Source organism: Glycine soja, unplaced genomic scaffold, assembly GCF_004193775.1.
Source record: "Glycine soja cultivar W05 unplaced genomic scaffold, ASM419377v2 tig00020409_1_pilon_353193_443268, whole genome shotgun sequence".
NCBI lineage: Eukaryota > Viridiplantae > Streptophyta > Magnoliopsida > Fabales > Fabaceae > Glycine > Glycine soja.
In genome coordinates this window covers 20,943-34,527 of record NW_021143746.1, presented here as the reverse complement: position 1 = coordinate 34,527, position 13,585 = coordinate 20,943, and the positions used below count along the sequence as shown (strand labels likewise).

The 13,585-nt window shown below is 36.7% G+C and overlaps 1 protein-coding gene and 1 pseudogene across 6 annotated transcripts; one reads left to right on the top strand and one right to left on the bottom strand.

Annotated features, from left to right (window-relative positions):
- Positions 1–6,155: 6,155 nt before the first annotated feature.
- Positions 6,156–7,902, bottom strand: LOC114404332 (annotated as a pseudogene).
- Positions 7,903–8,945: 1,043 nt separating this feature from the next.
- Positions 8,946–13,385, top strand: LOC114404333 (E3 ubiquitin-protein ligase CCNB1IP1 homolog). Of its 6 annotated transcripts, XM_028367331.1 has the most exons (10): positions 8,946–9,285; positions 10,749–10,868; positions 11,026–11,098; positions 11,455–11,500; positions 11,645–11,675; positions 11,842–12,097; positions 12,172–12,335; positions 12,548–12,818; positions 12,894–12,933; positions 13,022–13,385. In XM_028367331.1, exons 2-9 carry the CDS (start codon positions 10,799–10,801, stop codon positions 12,898–12,900), a joined length of 918 nt encoding a protein of 305 aa, XP_028223132.1. In that variant the 5' UTR covers positions 8,946–9,285; positions 10,749–10,798; the 3' UTR covers positions 12,901–12,933; positions 13,022–13,385. The 6 variants fall into 6 exon arrangements, with proteins under 6 accessions (XP_028223132.1, XP_028223134.1, XP_028223135.1 ...); XM_028367333.1 differs by having other exon boundaries at positions 12,578–12,818; positions 12,894–13,385; XM_028367330.1 differs by having other exon boundaries at positions 8,947–9,285; positions 12,894–13,385.
- The last annotated feature ends 200 nt before the right edge of the window (positions 13,386–13,585 follow it).

Here is a 13,585-nt window from a genome sequence, read left to right as displayed (position 1 = left end):
CGTATCAGATCGTCGGAGGCAGCCGCTTTTGAACCACTCATAGCAAATACCCGAGAGGGTACTTTTGGTCTTCCACCACTAGTGTTGTTGTTGTTGCTAACATTACCGCTTCGTGTGGAATTAGCGGGTCCACGATTGACGGTGTTGGAATTGGCGGTTACCGTCGGTCTCCCGGTCACCCTACATTCTCGAGCATAGTGGCCCACCTTGCCACAAACATAACAACGGTTCTCCTGTGTCTGCGGGAGTTGTGGGCAATTTCTCTTAAGATGCGGTCCCCCACACTGAAAGCGTTGTACCCCAGTCCCCCTTGACTGGCTCATGTTGGAGGTAACCATAGGTCGTTTCCCCTTGTTGCTAGCATACGGCTTCATCCTCTTATTACTATTTCCTCTAAAAGGATGGTTTCTCTGTGGTCCTCCAACGCCTCTAGCTTGCCTCTCCTTCATCTTATCTTCAAAAATCCTGCACGTTGTCACTAGCTGATTAAAATCCGTGATCTGCATATAGCTGACCGCCTGTTGGATCTCCAACCGAAGCCCATTCTCAAACTGAGCACATAAATCTTCCTCATTCCGAGCATCTTAGTATTGAGGCCAATACTGTAGAAGCTCATTAAACTTGGCCGTGTACTCCCCAACAGACATGCTTCCCTGTTTCAAATCCAGAAATTCCCTCGCCTTACGCTTCCTGAGATCTCGTGGAAAGTAATTTTCCAGAAATTTGTCCTTGAAGGCATTCCAAGGAATCACGCCTCCCGGTGCAACAAATGAAGGCTTCACGAACTTACACCAATTCTCGGCCTCTCCTTGGAGCATAAATGTTGCATAAGGAACCTTATGCTCCTCGAGGCAACCCATCGCCTCGAAAATCTTCTCCATCTCAGCTAACCACAACCTAGCACCTTCCGGATCATAGTCTCCACTGAACTTTGGCGGGTGGTTCTTACGGAAAGCCATGAGTCCCCGATACTCCGCCGGCTCCACATCACGTTCCTGCACCAGAGTTTCCAGCACAACTGTGATGCGGTCGAGGACATCACGGTTCTGATCCCTACCACGTCCTGCCATACCTATCCTGTAGGGAAACTATTGGTATCCACAAAATCCTACTGAGAGAGTGAACCACACAGGCTATGACAGTTATAACAATACCCTTCTCCCTAGACATATACATACATATACACACAACAATCCTACTGAATCAATCGCACATTCATGCTTAAACAAGAAGGTAGAAATGCACACAATGTGTGACTTAATGTCACTCCCCGAAACCTACTTCCAAGTTTCAGAGATACACAACATTCACACAGCAAGACCATAAACAGGTTCACTAGAATCCAGCTTTTGCTTTGATACCACCAATTGTGGCGTCCCCAAAATAATGACTGGTTTAATAGTAATAATTTAAATAACAGAAACCATGGTAAATTTTTTTTTCTTTTTCTTTTTCATTTCTTTCTCTTTTCACAATAATTAGGTTCAAAAGGAAAATCCTCACTATAGAGTCCTGAATGGCCAGTTCACAACTCTATTCGGAGTCATTTCTTTCTGATCACTCATAACCTCTAAGTATTTGCTTTTGCAAAAGGAAAGATATACCAGCCATTACTTTAGGTCGTCACATGAAAATAATAAAACAAAATACGGTCGGTAAACTCTTTTGTAAATAAAGTTTGCTAATGCTTTCTTTTCAAATAACAAGGTTAAACATAAGTACATTCATCATTTAATAGCTGTCCAAAATATGGGAGTTTTACAAAATACATAGTGTCATCCAAAGCAAAAGTATCCACTATAGTAGCTTCAGCCACATGTGTACAATCATCAAATTCTTATACAATAGGTCTACCCGTACAAAAACAAAAGAGTAAACCTAACAGTCATTCCTAGATACACCCACCCTCAAAAAGTATATAAAACTTGTCCATAGAACTGTCTACTATGATGAAGAGCCTCCACTGATCGCCATCTCTCCAGGGCCACTATCCTCCGTAGAGTCTGCCTCAAATGCCAACATGACATCCTCGGGAGAATCCACCTTAGGGAGTGGGTCCTCATCACCCTCTAGAAAATCAAGAGCATCCACAGCAGGCTCAGGAGGTAGCTCCTCGGGATCCTCCTCAGGGTCTTCCTCGGATGACGTTACCTCAATCACTTGGACTGGCTCCACTAGACGGTATGGTGTAGGCGTGGGTAGTATCCACTCCACAATACGCTGAAGCGTGCGCGCGGGTTCATCTGGATGCACCAATGAAGTAGCTGTAAATCGAATCGTGCCCCGAAATCGAATCGCACCGTCACGATCTACAAGAAAGAAAAGAAAGGGGTAGACTCTTTCACGCGATATCTAACTACGTAGCAACACGATGCGTCCCATAACACTACATGCAAGTAGAAGGGGTATCTCAAGGCTTTTCATCTCTGGTAATCAATTACATAGCCTTGGTAATCGATTACCAGAGGCCAAACTCGAATTACACAGCTTCAGGACATGAAACCTGCAAAAATGCACTGTGTAATCGATTACATATAACTGGTAATCGATTACCAGTGGCATGTTCCTCTGTGTAATCGATTACACAGCCTGGTAATCGATTACCAGAGGCCTCCACAACATGCTGCCTTCATTTCTAAGCCTGGTAATCGATTACACCCCTTGGTAATCGATTACTAGAAGCCCTCCTAGCTTCCTGACCTCGTTTTCAAGCCTGGTAATTGATTACACCCCCTTGGTAATCGATTACCAGAGACCATCTTAGCCTCCTGTCTTCATTTTTAAGCCTTGTAATCGATTACCCACCCTTGGTAATCGATTACCAGAGGCCATATCCCATATATCATTCACAATTCACAGCTGGCCAGCCACCACACAAGCCTCCTTGCTTTGTGGTCTTAGTTCCTTTTATCTGTTGACTGCCAGGAGCTCGCCTGCTTAGGTACATCACAGGTTCTCACTGACTGACTATGCCCGGGTTGGGTCGGGATTGCTCAAGCTTGGTTTTGGGCAATAGCACCCCACCTGACGTCCCCAAGGTCTCCTGACCCCCGCGACATATCTCCAGGTACCACTCTGTGGTCAACGAATAAAAGTAGGAAGTTTCACCCTTCTACACTTCCTCATTTCAAGCTTGTAGGATTATGGGGTACCCATCACATGTGGTACTAGGTGGCGGTCGGGCGATGGTGCAAAACGATTCTCCACATCCACAAATCACGTATAACCCACCATCCCATGTGGCCCACCTCCAACTGAGCTCACGCACTCCCACGTAGCCCTTATCCTCGTTCCTCTCAACGTCGGGTCCCCATCAATCCTCCCAAGCTTCCACAACATCCAGGTAATTCCACATCCAATCATCATGGACTAACAAAACCAAGCAAAACAGAGCAAAGGCAGAAAACTCTGCCCAAAACACAACTCAAAATCACAACTTTTCACATACAAATACCCTAGTAACATTTCCTTCGTTCCAGTTCATTAATCGTTGGATCGACTCGAAACGTTTACTGGAAGTCTCTAATACATAAGTCTACATTTTGACCGTTGGGATCTGCTAGCAAATGTCCAGAACCCCATATGTACTACCCTTTTCACAACCATCCATACACAAGCATTTTTCTGCACTTATACAAAATTCTGTTGCACATTTCAACAGCAAAATTCTGCATAAAGTGCAGATTTCGAAAATCACTCTTTCCCTCATCCAATTTTGCCCAAATTCAATCCTACAAGTCCCAAATCATGTATCAATCATGTCTAAACCAAGGACAAGCTTCAGACTACAGCAACACAAAATCTAGGTATCCAAAACCCCTCAATTTAATGGATTTTCAAGGTTTGAGAAGTGAAATTGAGAATGAGGTAAATTTGGAGCAAACTCTCACCTCACACAAGTCTATAACATCAATTTAAACTTGCTCAAACTGGGTTTACACCTAAAATTCCACCGAATCAAAATTTGACTCCTCAACACCCAATTTTTACCCTAGAAATGGCTCTTTGTTCACTTTGGTCATTTGTCTTTCTCTCTTGCACAGCCCAATCTTTCTCATAAGTCCTAAATGACATTTCAAGCTAGGATTAACTCACTTTAACCTCTAAATACCACTAAATCCAGATTTGGCCTTCCACCTCTCAAAAACAAACTCTTTTTCCACTCATAACACCATATTCTCACTTTCTAACCCTAGGTTAACTCTACCCTTCATCTCTAACAGTATTCCATAAGCAATTTCAGCACATAAACATCACAAGTATCATCATAAAAACCCTAAAACTGAATGGGTAAGCTTAACTCACTCAAACATAACAAGTTTAGCATGCTTTCGTCAAATCTCTTCACAAATAGCTATCACAAAGCATTAACCAAGCAAAACTGCCCATCATATCTCCCAAAGCCCCATACCCACGAAAATCAAGTGAGAAAGAAGTCTACCCAAACCTGAAATTTTGAGGTCCCACACGTAGAGATGCGCTGCACGACTCCGAAAATGCCTTCCTTTCGCGATTTGGAGCAGAAATGGGCACCAAAGGTTGGAGCTTTGTTGGGCAACAATGGTGGATGAGAGAAAAGAAGAAGAAGGCTGCGTGAGAGAGAGGGAGAGAGCTTCTGAAATTTGGGGCTGAGTGAAGAGAGAGAGAGAGTTGCTTTTTGGTTTAAAAAGGCTTTTTTTTTCTCTTTTCTATTATTTTATTTTAAGTTATGCCACATGTCTCCATTTGAGTGGAGCAAAAGGCCCACTTTTTCCTCTTGATGTGACTCATACTCAGTCACAAAAAGGGAAAAATCTGACCTTTGCAACGCTAAAATCCTGCCTCGGTTTGCGTGTCGTTTCTCTGGTTCCAGTTCCTTGCGTTTCGCTGCACCCGTCGGGGCCAGTTTTCGAAAGTAGGCAATATATATATCAAAACGCTCAAAATGAAGCCCCGAGCGTGGTTCAGAGGTTGGTTTTGTTAAATTATAAGTCGCACGCAAAACGATGATTTTTAGACTAATTAATTGAGAATTAACCTATAACCTTCCAGTTATGGATTTCTCTTCCTTAATTATCCTAACCCGCGTATCTTGCCCCCACTATTCCTACTTCTACCAGGAACATATATGCATATACACTGAATAATACTTTTATATGTATAATCATTCAAAATACACCGTTTACAAAAATTTCGGGTAGAAATTTCCAGGATGTCACATAGAGCGTATGGATTTTTTCCAATGTGTAGTTGCGCAAAAAGAAATTTTTTATTCGCTCGTTAGAGTCTTTACTCTTTTTTCGTTATGCAAGTGTGGTTTTTATAGACATCTTCTAGGTTTTTTTTGTAACCACTTAATCTCACTCATCCACCTATTTCTCTCAACTATCCACTATTTGTCAATTATGCAACCAACTTATCTCTTTTGACTCAGTCTTTTATTATTTAATTGACCATCTAAAAAATCTTCTTTTTGTAACCAAAGATATTTTCTTGTGATCTAATCTTCTCTTATAACCACCTCTTATTTTTATATTTATTTAATATTTTAAAAAGATTAAAATATTCTTCTGGATAAAATTGGTTATTCACACACTCATTTTGGTGTAAAATCCATAAAAGTGTTATTTTTCAATTTCAATAGAAAAGGCTAGCTTCCAGCAAGAATTCTCTAAAAATAGTATGAGAGTCACATGTTACATTAATCTTCTTGAAATAATTTTGGATAGAGGTTTGTGGAAATATATTTTTGATAGGAGTTTGTCGAAAATGAATGATAAGAAATTTTATTAAGTATTACTTCTAGATAGATTCTTTCAATAAAAAATGGTTACAAAGAAATTATCTTATCAAAAAATAAAGTTGTCTAACTTATTAATTCTGACAAAAATTTTGTCGAAAAGGAGAGAGTTGAAAATTTTAATGTAATCTCCAGAAGTTTTTTTTTTCAAAAAAAAAAATGGTTTCGACAATTACTTATGAACGTGCATTCAAAAGCCATAAAAAAGAAATCTGAATTCCAATTCAAAAGGAATAGCTGTAGTTTTTTTCTTAGAATATGAAACAAAACAAGTGATAAAGGAAATTGATAAACTTTGTTGTACATGTGTTTTGAAATAATATAATTTAATTGTTAGTGTTAGAACTTAGAATTACAATAGAAACTCTTTAAATTAATACTCGGTAAATTAATAAACTCTCTAAAATAATAAATTTGTCCGGTCCCGACTTGGGCCAATGTAAAAAATTGAAAAACTCGATAAAATAATAAGATAATAATTTTTCGTGAGATCCCTTTATAATTTTCGGTCCCAAGAAAATCATAAATTAATAATTCATAGAAACTGAAAAAAATATATTACACTCTATTGAAATATGATTCAATAGTTGTCTGTTTTCCTTTAAAGTTCAAGTCTATTTGGAGCTCATCTCTAACTTTTCTTATTGCATCCAATAGCTTAGGTGTTGTATTTTTGAATTGTATCATAAAGTTGCGAAGAGTGTTCGACGCCATAAGTGCTTCCTTTTGTGTAACAGGCTCCAAAGACACCGTATCATCTTCGCCATCATCCTCTGCATTGTTCTCAATGATAGTACCCACAATATCTTCTAAACTCTGAACCTCCGAACATGCTTCATTTTCACCTGGGTAGTTCATTAGATTGTCGATATTCATCTTATTACGATAGCCACATTGATTGATCATAGTCTCGAGGTCTTGAGTTTCTTCATCAAAAGTGGATTCATCCAAATTTCTTGCAACGTCACTAGCTGAACGAATTTTATAGTGTCGAAAGCAATTCGCTATTGTTTCTTTTCGAACACCTATCATCCAAGCTGGGATTGCCGAATTGATAGCATCAAGGACATTTATCTTTCCTGGATCAGATTGTCCCACCTTATAACCTTCCAATATTTTGCGGCAAAACCTTCTGTGGTAATGCATCTTGAAAGCTCTTATTATCCCAGCATCGCAAGGTTGAATCTTTGATGTCATGTTGGGTGGCAAGAAGAACAACTCAACGTTTCTTAGCCCTTCAATATTTCTTGGATGTGCTGGACAATTATCCACCACAAGTAGAACTCTTCTACCATACATCATTTGGTTAAATGAACGAACATATTCATCAAAAAGCACACTAGTCATCCATGCTTTTTTGTTAGCTCGATACTAACAATCCAAGCTATTCATGTTGACATTCTTGAAGCAACAAGGCTTTGCATATTTCCCAATAATCCATAGAGGGATTTTTTCAGAGCCATCTTCATTGCAACAAATAACTACCATCAGCCTTTCTTTATATAGTTTTCTTCCTTCAAGTTGTTTTGTTTCCAGTGAATGATCAGCTTGTAGCCTATAAAACAATCCAGTTTCATCCATATTGAAGACATCTTTCATAGGGAACTGATCAATTTTCTCTCGAATTGATACCAATTTTTGCTCCATGTCTTGTACATCAACAAACCCACTCTCGCCAAAACGACAAAATGACTTTATGCCATGTCGATGCTTGAATTTCCCAAGCCATCCATAGAGAAGTTAAAATCTGAATCATCATGAGGGTACACGAGTTTCATTGTATCTCTTGCCTTCAGCAAAATTAATTCTCCTGTGATATTCACACGTTCTTGAAGTTGGAGAAACCACTCATAAACAACCTTCTCCATGTCAGGATATTTTGCTGGTTTGTGTCTTTTGATCTCTGCTCTTCCCTTTTCTATTTCAGCAGAGAGATAGTCATCTGACCGCTTAAGTGTGTTTGATATTGTTCCTTGACTAACTTTCAACTCAAATTTTCCCTCAAGCCATCTCTGCAAGTCTTTTTGTGTGCTTGCAGGATTATCTCTCTTGTACTCATACAACTCCTTACGTATTTGATCTGACATAGTTGATTTTACAACATCTTTTAGATGAGAAGCCATCTTGTGAAATATGGTTTGAATACTCTAACACATTCATGTAATTTATATATGTCAAACTTGCTTAAGAATACATTGAACACATTTGTTCCTCTTGTTTACATTTACTGTACTTCAAAAGTCATTATTGATTTTCAATGCATATAAACACAGTAGTTACTAATTTACATTGAGTCTCAAGGTTTGCTACAAGGTAATTCTAAAAGACATAGACTAATTTGCCTTTTTGTTTGGTATATATATTATAATTACTTAAAAACTCTTTAAATTAATAATTATTAATTTATCAATAAATTAATAACTCTCTAAATTAATAAATTTCTCCGGTCTTAACATTATTAATTCATAGAATTTTAAGTGTATATAGATAATGCATTCGGTAACCATTTCTTTTTGAATTGAATCACTAAAAGTCAAATCCTCCTACACCCCTAACACTGCACACACATAATAACTATTATTTCCAACGTGAAGGTCACATAAATTTCTTTTTCATTTAATTTACTTTTAAAAACTTTCTCTCAACCCTTTAACTTTTTTTAATATTTACTTTTTCTTAAAACTCTTCATTTTCTAATCCTAATTTCTTATTACAATTTAAAATAAATAAAAAACTTTATACTTTCATAATAGATATTATTATCGAAATTATAATTACTATTTTTGTCAACATATAAACAATTATCTTAAGTTGAAAATTATATATTTGATAAAAAAAACTTACAATCAAAATATAAATTTTATGATTCATGATAAAAAAAAATCGTATTTGTCAATAAAATCTAGCATGAAAATATAATTATCTATCGAAAGACATTTTTATGATTTTTACGGTTAACGCGTATATTCCGTCTAAGTTTTATATCTAGTAAACAATATAAATAGTAAAACTAAATACTTATAATGTGTATCGATTATCAAATAATAAATATAAAAGAAATTATGTTATGACTCAAGTAAAATACTGTTATTATGTTATTCTTGTTTTACAATTTCCGTTTTTTTAACCTCTTTAATAATCCCTTTTTAGGTCCTTGATTCGTTTCTCTGTTTAAGGCCCGTAGACGATAATCCCAACAGCGTCTTCTGTTCATTTCATTCTTCTTGGTTCGCATTACAAGCTTTAGCGCCAAAATTCAACTTTGGTTCCTATCTGAAATTCCACGCATTCCTCGTTCTGCATTCCAATTTCTTTTAAAATTTACATTTTCAAATTCTTTTTCCAGCTTAAAGTGTAAAGAATTTAAAACTATCACTCAGTTCTCGCTCGCGATTCTCTCACTCTCCGTTCGACGCTCGCTATCCTCGCTACGACTCTCTCTCTCTCTCTCTCTCTCTCTCTCGCAGGCGCGGTGGTTCAGAGAGTCTCTCATCTCTGCAATTTAGGTTCCGATTCTCATTTCGCAAACCTGTGTTTCGTTTTTTTGTTTAATTAATTTGCGATTTTTTATTAATTCGTTGTTTGGTTTCATTGATTTTGTTTTTGACCTAGGATTTCATTTTATATTTCTTGTTTGATTTTGCTGCTTGATTTCGTTTTTGATTTCTTAGTCATCTATCTGATGTGTGTCAGTTTCTCCCTTCTATGTGGAATAAGTTTTAGTTATTTGGTATTTGAAGTGAATATTTTTGTCAATGATGGTGGAATCTGTTTCGTTTTAGATTAGTGTTTGTGTGGTACATGAATATGTGACTGAATAGGACAAAAAAGAATGCGAGTGCTTCATGCTCCCCTGGTGCTTGGGTGAGAAGATGTGTTTTTTTGCTTGAGCAATGTGTGAAAGAAAAATAAAAAAGAGAGAATCAGTGTGAGCTGTGTAGATGAATGGATCACTGTAGTTCATGAATATTGGCTACCATATTCCTTTTTTTGCTCCCTTTTCTTTTCATTTTATTTTTTTTATGAACTTTATGGTAATGGATGAAAGATTTTGGAGATGAGTATTCATTCCATTATTCGCTATTTTTTGCTTTATTTTCCCTCCTCACTTTTGATGGTGGAGCACAAAAGCATTATGAAATGCCTTTGTGTTATTCATGACTCATGTTTGAATCTTCCTTGGTTTAACTGCAAATATACAACTCATGAGATAATAAAACTTTGTTGGAATTGAAGGTTCTGATTAGAAGATAGTGATTTGTTGCGTTGTGATTTATTCAAAAAGAAAGTGACAAATTAGTTCAACGAGGAAAAGAGAAAGTGAGAGCAGCAGTTAGCAATCAGATTCTGTGTGTGTGTGTGGGTTAGTATGTGTCGAGCAGAGGAAGTGTTGCAGTTTAGTTTCTTGATAGGTGGGATTGTGAATTTGTTACTTTATACAACTTAATAGTACTGTTAAGTTTCCAAGTATGTTTCTGAAATTTTATAGAAAATCCATTGTTTTTCAGATCTTTGTTAGACAAGCATCGGATTGTGATCTAAAATCATTGTTGAAATTTTTCTGCCTTCTAAGATTTCAAATATTTAAAGTTTGTTGATATTTCAAATATTTCTATTGTATAATGTATCTATGTTTATGTCAGCAATTGTTCATGAGGATTCATTCTCACTTAAAGTTGTCCCATTGTTTAATGGCGCATTTTCCAAATATTATAACTAATCTGCGGGTTTAATATTGACCTACTCAAAGTCCAACTTTTTTCTGTATTCAACTTGCTATTTTTAAGTGAGCAACATGATAGCTTATCTACTATTAGGATGATTTCAGTGATAATCTTTTATTATGTTGAGGCTGATTACGCCTGCTGCTTGCATACATGTGCTAGTTCCTTTTCCTTTTCTCTACCTTTGATTAAAGCCTTGTCTTATTAATCCATGAAGAAACCTGTTGTATGGTTTTGCCTTGCAGTTATTTCAATTCTTCCCTTAGACATGTATGGTTAATATTGGACAGCTGAAATGAGATGCAATGCATGTTGGCGAGAAGTAGAAGGGCGAGCCATTTCCACAACTTGTGGTCACCTATTATGTATCCACATACAATCAATTTTGACCTTGAGTTCCTCTATTTTAATTAAATATGATCAATTTAGTTCTTATCAAATTAGATTGAATTTTCTTCACATTTTATCATTGAAGTGATTAGTTAGTTTACATGTATGTGGTTTCCTTAACACAGTTAAAAGGCACAGATGATGCCAATAAGATATTAAGCAATGATGGAGCATGTCCTATTTGTGATCAAGTCCTTTCAAAGAGGTATGGATATGATAGGGATCTGTTTGATTGAACATGATTTTGTTATTCACCTGATGTAATACTGATTATAACGTTCAATTAGTGGAACTAATCATTGCTCAGCATTCTGTACTTTGCAGTAGCTGTGGTGATTCTTTCAGTTATTCTAGATTGTATGTTGTCTATTTTAAGCTTCATGGAAATAATACTGATTTAAATGGTTATTTGGCAGCAATAATATTCCACTAAAAAATGAGTACCTATACTTGTGCCAAAATGTGATGCCGTTGTCTTCATTTTAAAATTTTGGGTTGTCAGTTTTTAATCTTTATAGATGACGTGTTCTTGTCTAAGTTAAATGTTTCTCCTCTTGTCAGTCTCATGAAACCTGTGGATGTCAATCCCAATGATGAATGGGTCAATGTAAGTAAACATTCTCCCATGCAATAATAACTACATGGTACATACACCTAAGATACACTCTAAAATTTGATGAATCTCATGCTCTTTTCCTTTTCTTTATTCTCACTAGCTTTGTTGCAAATTATTGTGATGCCTTTTGTGCAGATGGCCATGGCAGGAGTATCTCCACAGATATGTATCCTTTATGTAGATTGAGTAGAGGTAGAACTGCATAGAAATAGAAAACTAAGGTTATATATGTTAATCCTTCTACACTATCTGGTGGTCTGATTGAAATATTCTGAAATTTATGAAATTAAGACGGTACATTAGACCTTGTGTGTTTACCTGAGCAAATTTAGTGATGAAGAGTGCATATAGAAGTGTGATGTTCTACATGGGGCAAAAAGAACTGGAGATACAGTTTAAGATGAACAAGATTGTTGCTCAATGCCGGCAGAAATGTGAGACGATGCAAGAGAAGTTTACAGAAAAACTAGAGCAGGTACATACTGCTTACCAAAAGATGGCCAAGAAGTGCCAGATGATGCAACAGGAAATTGAGAGCATAACCAAGGACAATCAAGAACTTCAGGAAAAATTTGCTGAAAAATCCAGGTCAGTGTCAATCACATACATCCACTTTTACAAAATATCTCGTTATTGATGCCTTAAATATATTTCAATTTCAGGCAGAAGAGAAAATTGGATGAAATGTATGATCAGCTGAGGAATGAGTATGACTCAGTGAAGCGATTTGCCATACAGCCTGCAAACAACTTTTATGCCAGAAATGAGCATGATTTGTTCTCAAACCCACCTAATATAATGGATGACAGAGAAATGGGCAGAAAAGGTAATCCTTCGCTTTCAACAGTCAGAGCCCAGAGGATACTACTTTTTTATTGTCATTAGAAACTAGTAAGTGTTTTTTGTTATATATAAGTTTCGATTACCTTTTAAAACAAATAAAGTATCAATTATTTAAGGCAAATAATGAAAGCATGGACTGTATGACCTTGTTTCTGCTTAGATGTTTCCAAAAGTAGATTAACTTATTTGTTGCAGGTGGGCTGGTATTCACTCCTGCCACTCCAGGACCAAGAGAGGATGTGTGGCCAGCAAGGCAGAATAGCAACAACTCTGGTCACTTTGATCTCTCCGTCGGCTCACCGGCAAAACAAACAGTCATTGCAGGGGATGCTGGGAACAGAAGGGCTGGTGCTCATCCTGTTTTTGGACCTGGTGCTACTAATAACCCATCCATGACTTTGAGGAACTTGATACTGTCTCCAATCAAGCGGCCTCAGCTCTCACGTAACCGCCCCCAACTATTCACGTGAGGAAGAAACTCATCTCTGCTAATTTTACTCTGCTATACATCTCTGAATCTTGACATATTTTGGTGTTTCAGGTTGTAGGCACAAAAAGGAGGCTAACCTTCTATAATATCAGTTAAGCTAGTTTCTTGTTTGGTTCTACTTCTGGCTTTAGTTTCCCTTTTTCTTTAAATTTTTTGATCTCTTGGTTTTCATTTGGCAGAGAAAAACGAATCTAAAGTTTGCACAAATCAATTTGTAGTCCGCATAATGTGCATGATATTTTAAACTTCCGTTTCTATTTCTGACCTTCAAACTCCTATAGATGAAGAGCTGCTAACATGAACAATTTATATATCATTTTGGTTCCCTAGCTTCAATCTGTAGATAGATAATTCCCAGCGTATTATACGGTGATTAGAGAAAACTCAAGTGAAGCCACAGCCCCATTTGGTTTCTTGTAGCAAAGAATGAAAGCATGTTCTTTAGCATTTTTAACATGAACATTTTGAACTTTTAAAAATGCTATTTGTTCACATTGTTGGAAGACTTGTATGTCACATGATAACATGTATATTGTCGATCAATATCCTCGTTCAGCAGGCAAAATTTGTTTCCAGTTATTAAAATTTAGATTTCACTCAATATTCAGTGAATAATATTATGTCGGAATGGATAATTATCATTGTTCTCCCCATTCTTTGTTATAGGAAGTGGAAGGAAGAGATAAATTAAAATAATTAAAATAAAAATAAAATTAAGGAGTTATGTAATCCTTAGATGTTTT